Source organism: Xiphophorus maculatus, chromosome 3 (genome assembly GCF_002775205.1).
Source record: "Xiphophorus maculatus strain JP 163 A chromosome 3, X_maculatus-5.0-male, whole genome shotgun sequence".
NCBI classification, from domain to species: domain Eukaryota; kingdom Metazoa; phylum Chordata; class Actinopteri; order Cyprinodontiformes; family Poeciliidae; genus Xiphophorus; species Xiphophorus maculatus.
Genome location: NC_036445.1, coordinates 24,498,356 through 24,520,632, shown reverse-complemented (window position 1 = coordinate 24,520,632; position 22,277 = coordinate 24,498,356). Strand labels below are relative to the sequence as shown.

At 40.5% G+C, this 22,277-nt stretch overlaps 2 protein-coding genes across 4 annotated transcripts; both read right to left on the bottom strand.

Moving 5' to 3' along the window:
• Positions 1 to 677: 677 nt before the first annotated feature.
• LOC111608122 (B-cell receptor CD22-like) lies at positions 678 to 5,462 on the bottom strand. The gene is made up of 9 exons (XM_023330961.1): positions 4,275 to 5,462; positions 3,841 to 4,179; positions 3,541 to 3,765; positions 2,535 to 2,825; positions 2,380 to 2,458; positions 1,636 to 1,666; positions 1,319 to 1,462; positions 1,150 to 1,238; positions 678 to 1,024 (listed from the first exon to the last, which is right to left on the bottom strand). The coding sequence occupies exons 1-9, from the start codon at positions 4,312 to 4,314 to the stop codon at positions 961 to 963; spliced, it is 1,302 nt and encodes a 433-aa protein (XP_023186729.1). The 5' UTR covers positions 4,315 to 5,462; the 3' UTR covers positions 678 to 960.
• Positions 5,463 to 5,925: 463 nt separating this feature from the next.
• LOC111608121 (B-cell receptor CD22-like) lies at positions 5,926 to 15,677 on the bottom strand. Of its 3 annotated transcripts, XM_023330957.1 has the most exons (19): positions 15,539 to 15,677; positions 15,382 to 15,447; positions 14,580 to 14,678; positions 14,226 to 14,337; positions 14,010 to 14,155; positions 13,808 to 13,928; positions 13,064 to 13,197; positions 12,283 to 12,405; positions 11,534 to 11,680; positions 11,278 to 11,383; positions 10,904 to 11,067; positions 10,028 to 10,177; positions 9,781 to 9,912; positions 8,933 to 9,014; positions 8,769 to 8,817; positions 8,478 to 8,564; positions 8,264 to 8,397; positions 7,619 to 7,737; positions 6,550 to 6,692 (listed from the first exon to the last, which is right to left on the bottom strand). In XM_023330957.1, the coding sequence occupies exons 2-18, from the start codon at positions 15,428 to 15,430 to the stop codon at positions 7,641 to 7,643; spliced, it is 1,932 nt and encodes a 643-aa protein (XP_023186725.1). In that variant the 5' UTR covers positions 15,431 to 15,447; positions 15,539 to 15,677; the 3' UTR covers positions 6,550 to 6,692; positions 7,619 to 7,640. The 3 variants fall into 3 exon arrangements, with proteins under 3 accessions (XP_023186726.1, XP_023186725.1, XP_023186727.1); XM_023330958.1 differs by lacking the exon at positions 7,619 to 7,737 and having other exon boundaries at positions 5,926 to 6,692; XM_023330959.1 differs by lacking the exon at positions 6,550 to 6,692 and having other exon boundaries at positions 7,644 to 7,790; positions 8,248 to 8,397.
• Between the last annotated feature and the right edge of the window lie 6,600 nt (positions 15,678 to 22,277).

Sequence of the window (22,277 nt, the reverse complement as noted above, 5' to 3'; positions counted from 1 at the left end):
CCCAATCAGTGCTTTGTTGTTGTAAATATTAGTCTGTTCCTGTCTCTTTGTTCAAATTATTGAACTTTCTCACCTTTTGTCATGTTATAAACACAAACTTCAAAGTAATTTAATGGAGCCTTATGTGACTGACATAATAGAGAATAATTGCAAGGTGAAAGGAAAAAGGATACTGACAGATCTTGCCATTCAAGTGTGCAATAATAATTAAATTCCCGTTTCATAAAACATTTTTCTACTGGTGATTTTGTTTTTAGAATTGTGAATGTAATATATTGGCATGTGTTTGTTCGTATGTGTATTGATATTCCCAGAACTGTCATATTAAACTTGAACCACAAAACCATAAACAAAAAAATATTTTTAGCAAGGTAATATTGTTCCTCTTTGTGTTTCATTTACCAAATAATGCATTGTTATGACGTTTTATACCTTTTAGAAATAAAAGTGACATAACCTAATATGCAAAAAACAGTGGAATTATCAGTGTGTGTGTCCTGAGAGCAAGTTGTAAATATAAATGGTTTTTGATCATAAATAATAAACTGGTCATTTTCTGAGACTGATGAAGGCAGAATATAGTTTCCTTTTCATTCACTGAAAATTGTTCATTTTTTTAATTCAACTTTGATAAACATATTGCTACATTGAATGTTTTCTGAAAAAAAGAGTCAAAATCACAATAAATATGATTTATTTTCAAATACAATATTTACAGGTGTGCAGAATGGACATGATGTGGTTCATGCTGTCCAAAAATGAGATAAAAATGTTTTTTTTAATCACAATATAGTTTTAACAGTTTTAGCAACAGTTTTTTTAATCACCAAATTTAATATTAAAAGAAATAAATAAAAACTATATTTGACTAAAATTCTGAATTCTTTAGCTTTTAATGCCTCTTTCTCCCGAAACGTGTTGAGCATGTATTTTAAAACAAAGATGTTGTCAGGAGACGAATCATCTGCTGGATTTGACGACCGAGGAGTAGATCACAGAGCTGTCGTCTTCTCTGCCTTTAGACCTGAGCAGAAGATCATGAAGCTCAATCAATCCACCGATTAAGACCTGCTGATATTGCTATTGTTGTATTTTATTGTGAATTATTTGTTTAATGATGGAAACATACTGCTGGACATATAAACCTACCAGGAGTTTTCGTGTTGTGCTGCTCTCCGGTCTCTGGGTTTGATTGTCACTGTGGTGTAGATAATCTCAGCCTCAGAAGATTTAGGAGTCTAAAAATAAAAGAATGGAACGATCTCAGTCAGATTGCTATTAGAGATGGTCATTTGTAAACGCATGCAAACATATTTACATTTTTCCCGCGTGAAGCTGGAGGGCTGTAGGGGTCAGAGGCGGGTGGAGGAGAAGATGGAGGCATGTGAATGTTGGAATAAACAGTTTCTGTCGGTTCTTCAGGGTTTGATGCTCTTCCATGGAGTCTGGAGACTAAATGAGTCTGACGGATGAACCAGAGAAAAGTCTTTGTTTTTCCTTTTTAAAATTCTAATTCAATTTTTCCCCAAAACGCCACATAAAACTTTATTTGAGAAGAAAGGGCAAGCCACAGCTCACTTCTTTGAATTCGGAAAGCTGGGATGTAATTTTACAGCTTATTGTAGATGCACTCACTTTTTTGTCCGCCTCAGACTTCTGTTTCCTCCTGGAAAAACAAGAGAAATTAATGTTTAACCTCACTGAACAGCGTGTTCCTTACTTTTGCTTTATCTTGTGCCATCTTTTTAACCGATATTGCAATATTGGTAAATACATCGACTGCTAGTCGACACTCAGATTACATACAAATAATTGTTTTACTGTTTGTAGGAGATATGTGGAAAAAGTACAAGAAATACAGTTTTGTAAAATATTTCTTTATCATTCATCTGAATTATCACGTTATGTTTTCATAGAGAGTGAAACAGACGGGGTTTTTTTGTGTTTTTTGGGGGTTGGGGGTTTAAGTTCTGATTTGTGTTTTTCCAGGTACAGGAAATGTGTCTAACAGCTTTGCACATCCAGAGACTGAAATGTTGGCCCTTCCTGATTTTTAGAACAACTTACGCTTGGCTGTGGTTTTTACTTCACCACAAATCAAGAAGTTCAAGATGTATCAATACTTTTGCAAGGCACTTTGAGTGACCTCTATGTCGCTCTTTGCCTGCTGTGACTAAAACTGGTTGTCAAAAATAGAAATTCAAACGACGCATGCATGCTACGTAGCCACGATGTGTGTTGAAATTTGTCGGAAGGCAATGTCCCAAGCAGAAAAGGAGATTTCCAGACGATGAAGTCATACAAGCTGTAAGTTGGCCAACAGTAACAACCGCATAACTCAAATTAGTCGCCCAAACTCCTAATTGTTTGATGACTCACCAGAACAAAAGCAGCACGGCAACTAACGCCACTAAAAGAAGTAGTCCAACTCCAGCTAAGATGGGAAGGGACTGGCTGCCTGCGGAGCAAACAAAGTCATTTTAGATTTTAATAAAGTTAATAGTTAGCAGCAGTGAAAGAGGAATGCCACAAACCATTCTGCCCTGCTGCCATGGCCAGGACCACCTCGGTTGAGTTGCCCTCTCCAAGGCTGTTCCTCACATAGCAGACGTAAAGGCCGCTGTGGGACGACTCCATGGAGTGAAGGGACAGCACCTGTCCTGAGCCCACATGGACCTGGGAGTGGGAGTCGGTCGGTTCTGCCCTTTTGTACCAGGTGTAGTTGTCTGCTGCAGGGTTCGCATCGCTGACGCAGGTTAGATTGACGCCGCTGCCCGCAACAATATGCTCTGGATTCACTGAAACTGAAACATTCGTCGGCTGATCTGGAGAGAAAAAGAGTAATTCATTTTTCGTACAGGGCTGGCAGAGCTGGATCCTAGCCTGTACACAATCATGAGTGCCTTTAAAATATTATTCACAATGAAAGAGAGACTGTTTTGACTGCAGCAGCTCTTCTGTTTCTGTTACCTCTGTGAGGGAAAAAGCTGCAGAAACTCAAATAAAAGTTTATAAAGCAGGACTTTTTCTGTAAGTTTTGCCTGGACATGATGAACTGAAACCACATGTTCTAGTTGAATACCAATGAGAGGAAACATGCTGATGTTTCACTTCGGAAATCCTCTGCATAAAAATGTGCTCCATAAGAATCAGATGGTTAGCTTATTGAAGACGTTGGCTGTACGTCCTGCTGAAACTTTTATCGGGAGAAAAATGTCAATGTCAAGAGAAATGGATGTCGCAGCGTTCTGAACGCCAGCGGTGAGTGAGTCGATTGTGAGCAAAACCACAAATTTAGACCAAATAATCCTCATCAGGTCGTCCCAAGTAACACAAAGTCTCTGCAAGAAGATGGCCATCAATGAGTCAGTTGTGTTTGTGCAAGAAGGCAGTCGTGACTCAGGAAGTTAAGGGGAAGCACTGTAACATTTTTTCCACACAGAGCAGGAATAAGAAATATACACTATACTGTGAAGCTGGGTCTGCGAGACGTGCTTTCAAGTTGACATATTTAATATTTAACATCCTTCATACACTCACAGTGAACAGTCAGAGCAACAGAGGCCGACCGGACCGTCTCCTCTCCCTGGATGGCGCAGTAGTAGCTCCCAGCATCCTCTCTCCTGGCCTGGAACTGTGGCCTCCAAACAAGTCGCCCATCTTTGAACCAGCTGATCTTTTTAGTTTCAGGACAGCCCGACATGCAGGTCATCTTGACAGCGTCCCCCTCCCTGGCAATGCTCGGCTCCACCACTGTGGTCAGCTCTGCCACAGAGACAGAGAAACACATGAGTCCCTTCAAAGTCTTGGATGTGTGTTTATATGTTCCTGTGTTATTACCTCTCACAGTCAAGAAAGCGTATGTGTCACTTGTCCATCCCCCAAATGTTCCGGCAAATTTGAAATAATATGCTCCTTGATCTGAAGGCTGAACATTATTGATCCTCAGGTCGCAGTTGCCGTGGTAATCGCCAATGTATGTAAAGTGGTTTGGCAATGAAGGGAGTTGTGAGAGGGGAACCTGAACCCATCCGTTAGAGACCTGCTGGGCTTTAGACCAGCTGACCCTGGTGACCAAATTCCCTGAAGTATAGCCGTACTTGCACTTCAAATCTACTGACGTCCCTCTTAGAGCGCACTGGTTTTCATAGGTCACTCCCCATCTTCCACTCCAGACACCTTCGGTATATATATAAAAAAACATTTTCAAAACCAAAAGAGATACAATTAATGTCAACTCATTGGCAAAAACAATCCAGAAAATATTATCTTACCTGGAATTAATCCCAGAATAATGATAATCCACCTTCCCATAGTTTAAATCAGCCAGTAAGTCATGAAATTGTAGAGTACAGTCTGAGGACAGGAGCAAGAACTCACTCTGTACATCCCTGGGGCGTTTTTTTCTTTTTTCTTTTTTTGGTCAGTGGAAAGCAGAAGTGGAACGTCTTCCTTCCCCTGCTTCCTTTTTATCATATTGGGACACTTTGAGTTACAATTACCTTTCAGCTAAACACCTTCATACCACAAAATAGACTGGCAAAAGACACAGAGAGTTAAGATGTGGAGAAAGAAGACTGATTCAGCTGATTTGTTGAACCACAGCATTGAGACAGAGTACAGAATGTTCAGCATCCAGCAGCGTTAACACTGCGGTTATGCAAAGCAAGACACGCACGGTTTACTGGTTTTCACTGTTTTTCTTCTTTTAGAAAATGTCTCAGTGGAGATGTTTATGTAGCATATGTAAAAGACATGTGGCTACTGGACATGTTTTTAGAAGGGTTATAGCTACTCATCTGCTGACAGGCCACAGCTGCCCGCTGCACCGTGGGATGTGTGCTTCAGCACTATTTTACTGCTAGACTTCAAATTCCTTGACACAGAGAAAGAGCCGCTACCAAAAAGATCACAAAGTCAGTTTTACTGTGGAAAATATGAACAACGTGGGCTGTTTGGTATGATTTGTATGATACTTTTTTTGGTACTTCAAATATTTTTCAGGTTTTACAGCGAACTGATCTGGGATGAAGCGCATCTCTCATTCTGACAGGTCAATAAAAATCTCCAGTGTTAAAAACAAAAGTAAAGATTGTGATTTAATAAAGTCACGACCTCACGCGTCTCCCTCCCTGTCCTTTTGACCCGCTGGCTGACTAATGCCAGCTTTATCTATTCTGTGTCCACCAGGGGGAGACACTGATCCACACAGCCGCTATTAGAAATCCATTTAGATCCCTAAACACGGCTAAAGATGAGCTTTACTCTCATTCGTTTGATGAAGTTTTTTCCCCCCCCGTTTTTACTGTATGTAAGTTTATTTAATGTGCTTAAACTCAATGGCTTATTCAGCTTTAACCTTTAATTTATTTAATCTTGTCACATGTAGGATTATAAGGCATTATTCAAAAATACTATGTCTAATTGACAGTCTGATGTTTACCATTTGTTCATAGTTTTTTGACATATTTGATTCCACATTTTATCCAGTGTTATATATATATATAACCTGAGTTCTTGTTTAAATCTATTCATATAATCTTGGTGTAATAATAATAAAAAAAACCCACTAAATTATATTCATACTCATTCAATGCATACTGTTTTTCTTAAAACATTGCAGTTGAATCTCTGCATTATAAAGGAAATGTAAAAATTAAAATGCTTTTTTTTTTCTACTTCATGAAATTAATATTCTTTCATTTCTTTTGATGTCGAGCCATATGAAATTTGAATAAAACGATCAGGTCGAGACAAAAATTTGAGGAAACAGAAGTTGAGTAAGCAAGTGATTGCTTTTCGTTTCCATTTTTGACCAACCAAAGAGCATCATTGCAAAACGAAAGTAATGTAGCTGCCGTGTTTAATTTCCCCACATTCTGTAACATCATATCTGTGTTGTAAGACGGACAAAAAGAACAAAACCTCCATGTGGCAACAAATTCTTGAGCGGGTCAGAGTCACAGGAATTTCTCAAATGTGTTGTGAAAAAAGTCAAATTGACAGTTATAATTAGTAATTCAGTCGATAAGCAGATTACGTTTATTTATAGCCAAACTATAATTCACAATCAGTAGTAAACTAGAAAAGAACAAAGTGAGAAGTCACTTCAGTTTAATATTTCCTCACTATCCTTGTTTTCACCTTTTAGGTTACAGTTAGTTAAAATAATCTGCATTCAACAAAGACGCAGAGAGTAAGGAATCAGATCCCAACCACTGCGATGTCAAAATGTACCTCAAAGGTTGACATAATGTCAAGCCTTGTTCTTGTGGTTTTCTCCCCTAATATTCCTAATTTCACACCATTAGTCTTATCACAGACAATTATGTCAGAATACAAACATTCAGCAGTCTAAATGATCAGAGAAAGCAAAAAAATAACATACCAAATATACATTTAGTGCCAAAATGTGCAAGCCAGGCAGCGTGAAGTTTTTTTTTTTTATATTTGTGTTTTACCCTTTAAGAACTTTAAAGCATTTTCACTTCACTGGACAGCATGCCACTCCGGGATGCACTGAAAGAAAAGAGGAGAAGACATGCAGCAGAGTTCAGGAGCCGGGTTCACCGAGAGGTCCTCCGCTGCCTGAACTGGAATGGTGTAACATGATTCACTGATACAGGAAGCGCTCTGGGCCACCAGGTGATGAAAGCAAAGAGTGCGGTTCACACCAGGCTGGTCCAGGTGTTCTGTGGGACAAAGACAACAGAGCAACAGATCAGGAGGAGGAACACTAATCACACATAACATGGCGGGTAAAGTGAATGTTTCCTCGTGGTACCCAGGGCAGACGGTGGACGTTTTGTCCTTAAAGAGTTAGAAGCAGGAAAAACAGATGAGTGTAACAATTTGGGAGTGTGGGGACCAATAACCAATCAGAATTACGAAGGCGCCATGTTTAAATCTCTGGAGTTTCTTTATTCTGGATCAAGACGACATAGTAAAAACAGTTTCAACAATTAGTAAATAACCCGATTTGCACTAACACCAACCTTATAGAGCTGTGTTTACAGTCAGTGTTCACTAAATCCATACACAGCATTTCTAAATCAGTTCTTAAGCACCAGCTTTCTTTTAGTATGAGCAGTGTTTAACTTTTCTAGCGCTGCTGGAGCAGATCTTCTTTTGAAGAACCAGTAAGAAGTGGCTGATATGAGGCGTTGACTTGGTCTCCAGGATCTCAATCAAGCATCTGCAGGATGTGCTGCACATACAACTTATGTATGGACGCTCTCTTTCAAAACGTATTGGATTGAAAGCACTTGCTGCTAACCTCTTGTTTCTTTAGGGGTCTTGTGAAACCCATGCCTCAATAGCAAAAGGCGTACCAACACACTGTTAGGAACGTAGTTTTATCCTGATTTGAATACATTTAAACTAAAAAGATGCAAAAATAACTAGATTACAGCCTAACAGGGGTATATGAGATTGGAATTTGATTCCTCTTTTCAATGGTCAACTCTGCCACTTTAATCGTTCAGGAAACTCGTTCCACTGTTACGTAAATGCTACCATTTCTGCTGCATTTGTGAAATGTTGACGAAACAATCTCAAAGCTAAAAACGTCAGAGAAGAGGGTTTTATCCTCTGCAGTGTGTGCTGTGAGGAGTCGTACCTAACGAGGCGTTTCCTCCTGCTTAGTGCCCAGGCTGGGGCAGTAAAGTGTAAACAACTTTGGAAGAATCCCTCGGTTTCCTCTCTCCTCTCATGTTGTGCACCTGGACCTGATCTGGGCTGCAGGAAACAGATGAGGCACCACCAAATCGGAAAGTTCACAAAAACCCGATCTTCCAGACAAAAAGACGACGTTAAGAAAAATCCTCTACAGTGACTGATCAGGAAGCGCAAAATGCCTGAACATGAAATTCTTTCGCATCGCAGCGCCATGTTCCCAAATCTAGCAAACTCCAAGCTTTAATGTGACTACGCTCACTTAGTGGGGGAAGAACAATTTTTCACAAACTTGATCGCTGGTGTCACAATTAGTAGTACTCCCAAACATTTCTTTACACTGCAAAAACACAAAAACTTACTAAGTATTTTTCGTCTAGTTTCTTGTGCAAATATCTTAGTACACTTGAAATAAGACAAAACTAACTGGTAACTTGTCAACCAAATATAGGAGCACATTTTCAGTCACAATGTAAAATAATACTTATAAGTGAAATAATTTGTCGGTGTTGCTGGTACTTTTTTGTAAAAAAAAAAAACCCCAAAACATTAAGTACAATAACAGCAGGATACTTTGGTTAGTGTCTACCTGGACATCCTGGAGTAATGCACAGTGATGAAGTTGGAGGCGGAGCTGCGGCCTGAAACTTCTTTGATTGGCGGAGCGTCCATCAGAGGAACGATGGAGGGATGGGAGGTGTCACTTAAATCCTCCGACTCCTCCTGTGTGCACATGAAAAACATCTAATTCCTCTTCCCTTTCATTGGTGGACGTTCCCCAGGTGACGCTGAGCGCGGCTCACCGGGATGTCGGACATCCTGCCTTTTCTGACAGGGAGGGTTTGTTCGGCTGACTCGCAGCACACGGTGTCGGATGTCGCCGCTGGATGCTGGGGTCAAACGGAAAGACACAAACCTCAGAGGATAAACCAGATAAATAGGATCACAAATCATGAAAAATCATTCCAGACTTTACTGCGGTAACCGGGGTCATTCTTCAAACCCATGTTTTCTCCTACTGTCAGCTTCAGTAAAACACAAAATGCTGGATTATTCTTAAGACTGATTAAAAGCAACGACAAAGACAGCTGTACCTTGTTTACATCGTCTACGGACTCTGTGTCTACTCTGTGCATGTTCTTGCTGTGAACGCAGAGAGAGAGACGCAGTCAGTGACAAGACTGATGAAGAAAAGTGATGAATAAACAGGGAAAAAAACCAAAACAGCTGCTGCAGAGGCGAAGGTACTTCCAGTCACCTGATCATGACGGCCACCGTCAGCGTGATGAGACCAGCCGACACGCCCACCGCTGAAGCCAAGGCGATCGCCTTTAAACGACCTGCAGTCGGAGACATCGCAAACGTCATCGGCACGACAGAAACACGCTGTCGCCAAACGCAAAAGCAGGAAGTTCAGCCGGCTACAACTGAACAGAAGTCATAAAAATAGAAAAGGAAAGTGATTGAAGAGCTAAAGATCTGCACATCAGAAAACGCCTGTCTGGACTCGAGTCTTGTATTTCCACTTCTTCTTTCCAAAGCTCCATTTCTTCAGCTGTCTAGACTCGAATAGCAGTTTTCCGCAGCACCTCATCACCTCCTCTCCTAATAGTGAGAGTGGTTTGCATGACTCACGGTGAATCATAGAAAAACAATGAAAGCCAGAGGCCGGACGGACCACTGCGACGGTGACCGGGAGGCTTCATCGCTCATCGCCGCAGACAAACAGAAACCATATCTGAAAACCTTCAGTGATATAAATACTGACAAATACTCAGAGGCCGTTTTTTTTTTTTCTTTCTTCTTCTTCTGCAACGTCTGAGATGATCAGAAACATGGCTGTAAATATGCAGCAGGTGGGTTTCACTGCAGTGAAACATAGTATTCCCATTCTCACTTAACAGAAATAAACACTTGAATGCTGAATGCTAAGCTGGTTGCACTTTAATAGATTATACTGGTAATTTAAAAGAGAAAGATTGCCCATCATAGCTAGAAAATAAAAAGAGGAATTAAACAAATAAAACAGGACTGATCGTAAGAGTAGAAATTAGATTTTCAAGAAATTGGCAACATTCAAGATGATCCATCAGAGCTGATTTGTACCTCTGACTCTGACTGTCAGGACCGGAGAGCTGTGGGCTCCGATTCGGTTCCTGGCCTCGCAGTAATACTGACCACTTTCACCAGGACTGACCTCGGAGAAGGTGAAGACGGGCCCAGACTTGGTGACCCATGCTGCGTCATGAAGAACAGAAAAAAAAGGTAAGCTTTACAGTTTTAATTTAAGTCAAACGGTGACTGCAAACATCCACCACAAAGAAAAAAAAAAGAGTAAAAAATCAGCGCTAACAGTGTACAGTGCCACCATCCACAGCGAGTCTGTGCCAGGTGAAGTTGTCCACGGCTGGGTAGGCCTGACTGCTGCAGGTCAGGGTCAGAGGTCGGCCCGTGTCCACCACGCTGGAAGGACGCGCCAGAATTGAGGTGTTCTTAGGGGGATCTGCACAAAGGAGGGAAGAAAAGAAGATTAATGTTCTTATAAATCATTTTTTCATAAAAACAAGGCAAACACCAGCTGAAGTTCAACATGCAGTTCTAATCATTTTGGTTTTGTTACTGTTTAAAATCAAAGACAAGCGAAGCCAGAGAGTGAAGCAAAGGCCAGTAGTTATACCGTTACAGTAACTCATCAAATGTCATGCAAATGTATTCGCAGCCCTCAAACTTTGTCACATCTGGTCTTGTTACAACCATAAAGTGATGTGTACTTTATGTAAAGCTAACACAAAGTAGCACATAGTCATGGGTCTAAAAATGGAAATGATACATTTGAAAATATCTAAAAATCAATATTTAGTTTGTCTCTGCCATGTTGTCCATCTAAAGACTGATTTTTTTTTTTTTTTTTTTTACAAAAAAGCTCCAGTTCCTTCTTCAGGTTGATCTGAAATGATCCCAGTCAGAGTTCAGTTTTAGTTCAGTGGGTAAGGACTTTCACATGTTGACTCAGAGAAACTTTACGGACAACCAGCGTAGAGTTCCTGCTGGACGCTCCATGAATTACTGACCCAAAACATCGCAGAGAACCCGAGGAGCCTTCTTCCACATGTCTGATTTCAAGCAGTTCACCAGGTATGAATACTTTTGCAAGACAATGTTAATTTGTTTGAAAAAAAAAAAAGGTTTATGAAAAAGAAAAAGGCGGAGGGATGCGTCTTGTACTTACAGAGGACTGTTAGCGAAGAAACAAGAGAGGATTGGGAACCCAGTCGGTTTGTTGCTATGCAGTAGTACTGACCCGCATGTTGAGCCCCCACTGAAGGAAAGGTCAGGTTCTGATTGTGACCTTTAGGCACCACCTGGTCACCTGTGATTCGATACCAAACATACCTGCAGAGGAAATCAAGGAAGTGATGATGATGATGGTGACCATTGGGCCTAGTAATTTCAACAGATTTTTGACATCATCAAATCAACAGAAATGTAATACAGTTGGTCAGGAAGACACGAGGGCCTTATTTAAAATAATAAGGCCACAACAAATGCATGACATGGTGAAGTAGCAAAGTTGTATGGGGCTGATTCAAGGTGATGTTTTACCTGCTGGGAGGAGGGGAGGCGTGGCTGCTGCAGCTCAGGTTTACAGACGAGCCCTCTCTGATGTCCCTCTGAGGACTCGTCCACACGTGTGTGTTTTTGGGAGAGTCTACGCAGGAGGAGCAGGAACAGAAAACATAAAGTTAAACGGCAAAGACTGATGTTAATCTTCGCAGTCCAGCTGAGCAACTGGCCAGCGGAATACTTAATTATCATAAATATTCCTGCTGTGCCCCTCTGACACATTTGGACCACGCACAGCTGACGTTGAGAAGAAGTGATCCGGAGCGCTCTGTTCCCAGGGAGTTGCGGGCGACGCAGTAGTACTCTCCTCTGTCTGTGTACTTTAGGTAGGACAGGTGGAGCTGAGGGCGGAAGCTGTCTGGAATGCTGCCGCTCTCCATGTCTGCAAAGAAAGGAGAAAAATGTGTGTTTACATGTGGACAGAAAATATGATGACTATCATTTCAAACCAGAAATTCTGACAATTTGAAAGGTTTTACTATCTCCACCTAATGGGTGTGTGGCTTACAAAGAATCAAGTGCACCCATCCCTTTCACTTTGTAGGTAAACAAACTGGAACGTTGTTTGTTTACCTATTTATTCACTTTTAAGTAAATAGGTAAAATTGGATGGCTGGATGGATGGATGGATGGGTGGATGGATGGATGGATGGATGGGCTAAGAAGTAAATGTTTTACTTTAAGATTATTGGTGGTACATTTGTTGTCACTCCTATTTATCTATACAAAACACATGCAACTGAAGCACTTTCTTTCTTTATACATTACTTTTTTTACTGAGTTGCTGAAGTTTCTGGAAATTCTTAATAAGTCTCCTTGTGGTTATAAACATGATGTGACACAGCGGCCTATTTCTTTCAGCAACTGACCACTAGATCAGATGGAGCCACATCGATCTCGACATCTTGTTGAGTCGGCAGGATAGCATGCAATCGTAAGACAATCTTCAACGCTTACAACTGACCAACATTCCCCGCTGTTTACCTTTAAACCATGCGAAGCTCTCAACAGGTGGGGCTGCATCACTGCTGCAGGTCAGAGTGACTGAACCCCCTTCTGACAACTCTCCGGCAGGAAACACTGCAATGGAAGTGGAGCGAGGACTATCTGTAGTGAGAAACAATGGAAAAAGCATGCTTTAGGACAAAATATGAATAACTTTTGTAACACATATATATTTATATATATTACAGCTTGTCCGTCCATCCATCCATTTTCTGTTCACCCTTGTCCCTAATGGGGTCGGGAGGGTTGCTGGTGTCTATCTCCAGCTACGTTCTGGGCGAGAGGCGGGGTACACCCTGGACAGGTCGCCAGTCTGTCGCAGGGCAACACAGAGACATACAGGACAAACAACCATTCACACACACACTCACACCTAGGGAGAATTTAGATAGACCAATTAACCTGACAGTCATGTTTTTGGACTGTGGAAGGAAGCCGGAATACCTGGAGAGAACCCACGCATGCACAGGGAGAACATGCAAACTCCATGCAGAAAGACCCCAGCACGGGAATTGAACCCAGGACCTACTTGCTGCAAGGCTGCAAGGTATTACAGCTTATTATGTGAAATAAATTGCATGATTATTATTTCCTAAATTCTTTGCTTCATGCTTTCTTCAAATTGTAAGACATTTGTCCTCATCTATGAACAAGAGCATAATAAATATTACCCCCTGTCCATTACTTCCAGATGCATCTCCACAGTGTAAAACTTTAAAAATCCTAAAAGTTTCTGTTCTTCTTGGCTGACATTACTTACACCCCATCGTCAGGGAGACCGACGGTGACTGGACGTTCTGCGGTGGGATTGGTCGGCAGGTGTACGCGCCTGCGTGCTGCGGGTCAAAGCGGTTAATCATCTTCTTCTCATACGAGCCGAGGTTCAATCCGTTCCTAAAACATCACACGATAAGGGAACTGACGGTAAACTGTGATTTCTTTCCATTAGCTAGTAAGAGATAGGGATAGGGGGTGGAAAGAAAACCCGACCCAATGCCAACTTTGGGCTACTTAGCCAGCTAGCTAGCCAGTTAGCGTTGGGCTAGCTAGGCAGATAGCACAGCTGTAGTGGATGGCCTGAACTAGCTCAATGGTGCCACTTTTTAGTTGTGTCAAATAAGTGCCATTTCTCTCATCTCTCACCTTTTTCTCTCTTATTTTTGCATCCAAAGATACACCTAACCAGGGTTTAGTTGTGCCTCTTTCCTGTACACAGTCACTGACAGAGCTATTGCTGACATTAACTGTGTGTATTCTCTTTGTTTTTCTCACAGAAAGTACTCCTGGTTTATTGCTTTTGCTTCATCTTCTTTCCTGGATAAAATCACTGACTGACTTATTGCTACCAATTTATATTTGCCTTTTTAACCTACTTTTAAAAAGTAATTCTGACCCAGTGATTATTTAACAGTGTGTCTTGTGTCTCCTTCGTGTCCTGTTGACCCCTGTCTGGTCACAGTAGATGGCTGCTTGTAATAATAAAACAGGCTTTATGTAGACTTACCTGTAGAGTGCCAAGCTTCTCCCCGGGGCAGCACATCCTCTGGCCTGGCAACCTACAAAGACTGTTTCTCCAAATCCAAACATGTTGCTTGGCCTAGCTGGATGCACCTGAACCTGGAGCTCTGTGACACACAGAAACACACGTCATTAAATACGGCAACTTTTCTGAGATGTCTCAGCAGTTTTAGTTTCTGTTCACCTACCTGTTACATCCAGAGTAATGGTGTCAGGTGAGGTCCATCTCCCCAGCGGTTGGTCTGTCTCAAACCTGAAGTGATACTGGCCCGCATCGCCCAGCTGCACACCCCGAATCTGAACCGAGCAGCTGGAATAGCTTCCCCCGGTGTAGCTAGAATCCAGGCAGCAATTCAGTAACGTAATTTTACTGTAACAATAACAGCACTTGCAGTTCTTCTCACCGCGTGCGCCCGCGGTAGGACGGGCTGATCTGGTTGGGGTCGGTGTGGTGAGCAAACTCCCTGCGGCCCTCAGTAGAAACACGGAACCACATAACGCGCCTCACAGTGTGACCTGGGGTAGTTTTACACAATGCTGTTGTTCACTTAAACATATCCTAAAGCCATAAACAACACCATATTTTACTGATACTTAATGAGATACACCAACACAACCTACTATTAGTGAATAGAAAAATAGAACTTTTCAGATTTCTTATACTCTGTTACATAAAACCCCAACAAAGTACATTTACTTGTTTTCACAAAAATTTGAACCGTCCATCTATAGAAGTGCAAAATGAACAAATGACCAACTTGAGGGGTAGTCATAGCGGCAGGGCAGAGTCACTGTAGTTCCTGCCCACACACAGATCACTCTTCTGGAAAACGACACACTCCACCTGCTCTGAGCACCTAGGAGACAAACGCTTTGAATCTTTCAATTGTCAGGGCTCTAATTTAGGAATCTAAGCACAAAAAATACAAGCAAACATATACATATGTTACAGTATACATATGTTACATATATGTTACAGTAAAAATCATGGTTACATGATTGTCCACTTGTGTACCTCTTCTCAAAATGTATGTGCATGCCATTGGTAAAAATGCACAAAAATCAGCACATATTCCACCGCATTTTCTACAATTCTCACCTGAATTACCATCTCTCGACTGTAAGCAGGGTGATGACATGCAACAAGTACATGGCCAATTGTTTTCCTAATATATTTCAAACATGAAATCTCAGAGAGTAGCATTTCAAAGTTAAGCAGGAAGCGTTCTCCTTGATGTGCAGCCGTGGTGTCGTCCTGTGCTGCTGACTGTGGGCCTGGCTGACTACCTTGCACAAAAGACAATCAATACTTATAAATAAGTCGGAGTGTAAAGAGAAGGGCACCTGGCTGCAGGATATTGTCGACATAATGGCTCTTAAAAATCTGCCACTTGATTTTAAAACTTAAAAGTAAATAATACAAATCCTAAATTAAAAACTAATCTGTAACTGAACAATTTTCCCCCCAAAAAATCTGCGAGCTCAACACGCCTTGATTCTAGTTTTCAAAATGCAAAGAAAAAAACAACACTTTAAAGAATAATACCATTCGTCTCATACCTGGTAAAGCTGTGAGGATGGTGCCCAGAACTAGCGCACCTGCCAACATCTCCGCTGACACGAGCTCTGTTATGTCACCATAAACAATTAGATGAGAGCTGAAGAACTCACTGATCACAGCATATGTCATCAAACTATTTCAATCTCAAGAACTCACCCTCAGAGTATCTGCATCCACCTCAGCCAGTCAGATAAGCACGGACACCTCAGGATGTTTATGTCCCTGACAGTCATGAAGGTGAGGAGGTTTTATAGCGATGAGGGAGGCTCAGTGTTTGGCGTCCGTCAGATGGGAGGAGGAGTGAGGCGGATGGGGTGAGAGGTGGGTGTGAAAGTGATCAGCTCCTCATCCGTCATTGTTTGACCCATTTCCACTGTTGCTTTTTATTCCACTTCTCCATCTGAATCTGTCTCAAAAGATGAGCTAAAAGGAGAAACTGTGACATCCATGTGATCTTATCACTTCCGCAGCGGTTTCAGAGACTGTGCTACAAGTCAAATGTCATTAACCTGTAGTACGTGTTAGATTCACTTGTTATGTAACAGTCCTTTATTCCCTTTTCTTCTGCTCCTTCACTCTTGGGTAGGAAAAACGTACTCGTAGTAGGTTTTTTAAAGCTAACTTCACCAAAAAAGGCTCAATACTACTTTAGTGGGTTCACAGGTGGGGGCTACAGACAGCCTGGCATCTTCATGGGAATTCACAGCTTTCCAAAGTAAAAGCTCCTAAATGCTGATCAACCTTAAAATAAAGCATTAAAAATGGTTCAGTGATATTCAGTATCTTTCAATACTGCATCAGTTATTATGTACAAAGTTACACGTGATTCCTAACTTTCTTGAAGTTTTCAGTGTTATTATGCCACTGCAATTTGAGAAATAAAACAATTTTTATGATTGTTTTGGCACTAAAGCTCCCAATAAATGTGTTAAAAATACAAACAAACCTACAGCTATTTTTTTAGAAGCACATAGAAAAATGCAGGTGCTATGCATCTTTCTATCTGCATAGTACCTGCACATAGGTATTTGCACGACTCAAAGCATGTGCATCTTTTGCACGTGCTTTGAGTCGTGCAAAAGACACAGCAAGGATTAACAAACAAAATGCAAAGAAAAAACAAAACAGTGGAAAGTTTACTGCATTGCATGTATAAAAGTGTTTCATCATTGCTCACTGTACATTAGAATTTGTTGGGGGTTTTTTTGCTTACATTATCTAATTCGAATGAAAACCAAAGTTTTAATTCTTGAGTAATTAAGAAAATAATCTCAACCATAAAAAGGCTGAAAAGTTAAGGTTGTAAAAAAATTCATTTAGTACTAACAGATGTTGTGTAAACATCTGGCCTTTGGATCGTCTGCCTTTTTTTGGCAGGCTTTGTATTTTTGTTTTAGTATATTATGCAAAAGTACTTTGACTTTATTCATGTAAAGGAGTTAGTGAGGCAAGTTATCATAGTAAAAGTCGGTAGATTCTCCCTCTGCTTGGATATTGTCTCAGCATCAGTCCAAGCTGTAAACAGAGTGACTGACATTTGCAGCTCCATGTAAGGTTTATTTATGAAATGAAACCAGGCCTGTGGGCGGACATTAATATACATAAGTCAAACAGACTTTGACTCCGCCGCCCAGATGTCCTCTTATCCTCTGCTCTAATTGAGAACTGTTGGCAATGAAAGCTACCCGCAGCCAGACGTGTGGAGGTTCGAGACCTTTCAGTCAACTGTGTCCACTTAGCCTGATGAGTCGAAATGACTTTAACATCCTACCCTGCTGCGGCTTGGCCAAAAGATGTCAGTTTTAGCCAATTGGCTACTTAGCCCAGCTCTGACCCAGGAGTAATGATGATGTGCAGTTTAGCTTTTCTGTCAATCTCTACTCACAAGCCGTCCACGGAAATGAAACCGTGGATGCACAGATAAAGCAACCTGGTAGAATTTAGCCAGTCGAAATCTTATTTGGCCAAAACTAACTAAACTTGTGTCAAACATTTGTGCCAATATCATTTTGAAGGGAGGACTAAAAGTTTCTCGTAGGTATCAAAAGTCCACCAGCTGCTGCATATTTCCCTAATCAAACAAGATTGGTGTAAATAAGACATGCTAAGATGGAAGATCTCAAAAAAAAATTTAGCTTCTTTTTGTCTATATTTGTTGTTTTTTATAAAAATATGTTGTTCTTTCCCTTTTTTCCAAGACTTGATGTTACTTGCTTCACACGTCGATAGTTAGTGTACCGATCGCTTCACGACAATCTGAGAAAATCTTTCAACCAATTCATGCCAGTCTACAGGAATAATATGTTGGTAAATCATAAATCTCTGTTTACTAACAGCTTTCATAGAGCTTAAGTTTGACAAACAGAAAATTAAAAAGCAAAGCCAACGTTAAATAACATTAATGCTAACTAAGGCCCTTTGTAGGGTTAGATTTGGTGGCGCGCTAATAAAAATAACTAATAAAACTAATAAAAATCAAAGCGATTATGTTAAAGGTCAGTCTTATCAACATGAGGTGTTAGAATTCACTGAGCTTAAGTGTCATTTCATAAGATTACAATGTGACATTTCAGAGTTTACATCGCTGAATGCTATTACTCTAAATTATTTCTGACCTGATGAAGAGGTGCCCTGCTCTTTACCAACTTTTTGTCTCAACCTCATTTTCAGGAGCTGGCAGTGGGCAAATATTGCTTAATTCCTGCCTGATACATAGACGTGCTTTTTTTTTTTTTTTTTTTTTTTTTACATATTCTCTGTCACTGTCAAACATTACAGTAATATTGACACACACAATACAATTTACAAACATGTATATGATTTAACATTAGACATAGTGAAAACGTTCATGTCTAACTACTTTTATATTTTCTTTAAGTCTTTCCTTCAGCTTTAAATGAATAATAATGTGGTCCTGGTTCAACTGAATACATGCTTGGATTCTATTATGACACATATTTCTGCTCTTACCACAAACTGGGGCAGGAGCATCTCTGATACTGACAACCAGAGTAAAGCTGGGGACTTAACCCTCCGATCTGTTGAGCCACCAGTCAACTCTCAGTGCTAATTCTGTAAGATGGTAAGCAGAAACCTGGGAAATATATTTATTTCCCAGGTATATATATATACTGTATATATATATATATATTTTTTTTTTCTATTTTTTTTTTTCCAGTATGGAGCATGGTCTTCTGTGTAGGCGTCAAGGGATGATGTGCTCCATTGGGACCTGGTGGTATGCTTTTCATTGTGTAAATTGTAGTGAAATTCCAGTGAATTTCAGTAAAAAATGAAAACTCGAGGGATATGCTTAATTGACTCCAATCCTTTATTTGATTTGCAGTCAAGAGCGGGGGGTCTTGTGAAGCCTGTCCAAGATACAACATGACAACAGCAAGAGGTCGCCCAGTGAGTCGACTACATAAGGTTGGAGTACCTCATCGGTGTTTTGTTATGCCGGCTGCCATTTCTCCAGGGACTTCATACCAGGGACTTCTAAGTCCCTGGTATTTAGAACACACTGAGAAAAGTGAATCCAGCTCCAGCTTGAAAAGAAAATTGCTTTAATTGATCACAAGTACTAAAAAAAAAGAAGTTTATTCACATTAATTTATTACGTTTATTAAGCTGTCATTGTAAACCAACGTAAGTGAAGTAACTTCTACAAATTTCATTTAAGTACTTGTGACTAACTAATGCTTTTTTATTTTTAAAATTGGAGATGCATCATCTTGTTTTCAGTGCAGAAAGTGGCTTCCCCCACTGGAAGAAAGCTTTGCGTAAAAGGTGGCTTTCAAGACCACTCCAGACTAGATTAGGACTACGACGGCGCTGCCGTCACGAGAGGCAAACACTCAGGTCTGTGTACAAGGATTCAGGAAATTGCCATATATGCATTTTATATACTTTGCAGTATTCAGTGCTTGACCCTTGTGATTATTGATTATAGCATGTCAGCGTCTGAGGCTGATTGTCTTTTCTCACTTCTGTGGCATATGTGCACATGAAGTGAATCATACGTTCGACATGTGATGGTCAACCTGGTGAAGTCAAGTGAGTCAGCGGGACATACGAATGGATTTGTTCCCGTCACAAAACCCTGAGAATAGTGCTGTTTTAGAGGAGCAAAATATAGGACCATTCAATTTGCTAAGAATTGGACACCAAAGACATAAAAGCTGATTTTCACAAGGAAATCATTATTTTGTTTATGAAAATCAGCTTTGATTGATGATCACTACGACACAGATACACACACGCGCACACACACACACACATAAAATGCTTATTACTGGGGGCGACAATGGTAGGAGTTTGCCCTGCAATGGCCCGCCTCTTTTGTTGTGTCCTTGGTCAAGACACTTCTCCCACCTTTCCTGCTGGTGTTGGTCAGAAGGTCCAGTGGCTTGATACAACAGCTGTGGCTATAATCCATTAGCTTATCATCATCAGTGTCTGAACGTGCGCATGAATGGAAATTACTGATTTTATGTAAAGCGTCTTTGAGTGTCCTAATAAACCTCTACAAGTCTGATGTCATTGCCATGGAAACCAAATTTTGTTTTGTCAGGGCATTTAAAAAGAAAAATAACGGTCAAGAACAAGCTAGCTTTCCCGTTTTGTTTTTTTTCAAACCAGCATAACAATTTTTCTTAAACGCTAGTGCTAACATCCCAGACATGTATCCACAAATTTCAATAAGCTAACAAATAAGTCACAAAACCATTTAACTCACAAATTTGTTTCATCCCACAAATGCAAAAGAGACCAATTAAAGCTATATATTTCCAAGAAGTCAACAAAATTGTGAAGTATTGGACTACAAAGTCACCAAACCTGATACTCTTAGATTAAATAGCACCACTTAGCTTTTTCAAATCAATTCACCCATGTTAGCATTCCTGGCTATGCTAAAAAACCCAAAACAAAACAGATCAACACTTATCTTGAAAAAATAATAAAACTAAACAATTAAATCATAGTCTGTCATAGGGAATATACATTTTTAAAAATGCTTTTTAAAGTAATACTAAATATTTAATGCATTTCATTCAGCGTATCCATGGATACCGAATGTGTATCATCGCATTTTAAAAAAAATAACGGTCATAACGTCAAAAACAAGCTAATTTTCCAACAACTGGACCGAAATGTAACTGTTTCTTTTCTTCTTTCTTTTCAACTCAGCATAACAGTTATTATCAAACACTAACGTTAACAAAGCATTGGATGCCAAGTCATTAAACCTGATACTCTCAGTATAGCACCTTTGTTTCAATCAGTATGCAGATCTTAGCATATGCTAAAAAGTACAACAAAAAAAAACAGGTCTACATGTTCCTTTCTTAAAAAATACCAAAACTAAACAATTAAATTACAGGCTATTAAAGGGGAAAATACATGTTTTTAATTATTATTTTTTTGTCTCCAGTCCTTATCATCCCCTTTTTCAGACTGGGGGAGGAAGCCAGGCTACCTGGAAAAAAACAACATACATACATCAAGACTTTATGCCAGGATTCAAACCCACAACCTTCTTTATGCTAGGCACCAATTTCAACAACTGTGTGATTGTGCAGCCTGTAATTTAATACACCTCATTTAAATGTAAATAATTTTAACGCCTCATGTTTAATTCTCTTTCGTAGAGATGAAGTTAGAAGTGAATCATGAGAACGAGCAGGGGACACAACTTAAACATTATTTAATCTGGGAGAACTTCACATCTGCCGGGTTTTATAGGTCTTTGTATCATTAAAATAAAAGTATTAGTGCTTTATTAAAATGACTTATAAGTGGAGGGTTAGCCTAGTAGATAAGCCTCAATATGTTCCTCATTTGGCTCCTAAAGCTATGAAAGCGGTCTGGATTATGTTTAGTGGAAACTGTGAGTCCAATTTTAAACAGGAACCATAATAGGGAACAGAAAGTCTCAAAAAATCTTCAGGATATGGGGTTAAATGAACAATATATTCCAGTTCACAGCTTGGTTGGTTGGATTATGGGTTAGAGTCCAAAATGGGTCTCTATTGGGTGTCCACATTACCACGACTCTTATACCGTTTAATGATCCCAGATCCCGGAGAGAGAGAGAGAGAAAAAAAAACAATGACTTTGGTCCCGGGCTGAAAACTTTTACAAACCTATGCTCATTTTTTTTTCTTTACTTTCCCATTGCTGTCTGTGTTAGACTGAGTATGAAGATTGGTGGGCTTTGAGCTTAACCTGTAACCACAGCATGACTTCAAAAGGATCATGGCACACTAATAGGTCAAAGCCTGATGTAATCTTAATCGAAAGCAGCCCGGACTAAATGAGTGAAGAGAAACAGATGGATGGAGCTAGATTAAGTGTGACTGACCACAAACAGAGAGAGAAAGCGGGTAAGATAGAGAGCGAGAGAGAGAGAAGGGGCGTGGGGGGGAAGCTTGAGGTGAAAGGTAAAGGGGGGGCACTAAACATGATCAGACGTAGTTGTAAAAGAAGAAAGATGTAGCAGGAGAGGCAGAGGAAGTGATGGAAGGATAAGGTGTAAACTTTGAAAAGCGTGCAAAAAGGGTAAAAGACGAATGCCGGGCAGCGTCTCCAGCCCTGTACAGTAGGGATGATATCCATCCACTGACCGCAGGCCAGATGAAGTGTGACCGTCTGGTGGTCAGACTGGACCTGAAGATTTTCCGCTGTTGCAAAACACTTCCTGCCTGCTGTTTTCATGTAATGTGACCACTCACAGTTTGCTCTCCCCCCCTCCCGGGCCGCCATACTTTAAGCTGAACAATATGTTATTTCTGTGTTATTTCTTATGCCCGCGGAATGGACTCAGAGCTCTCCAGGCCCTTCCAGGCTTGGACGAGCTCCACGGCCGCGAATAACGACTCGGCCGTCCAACATG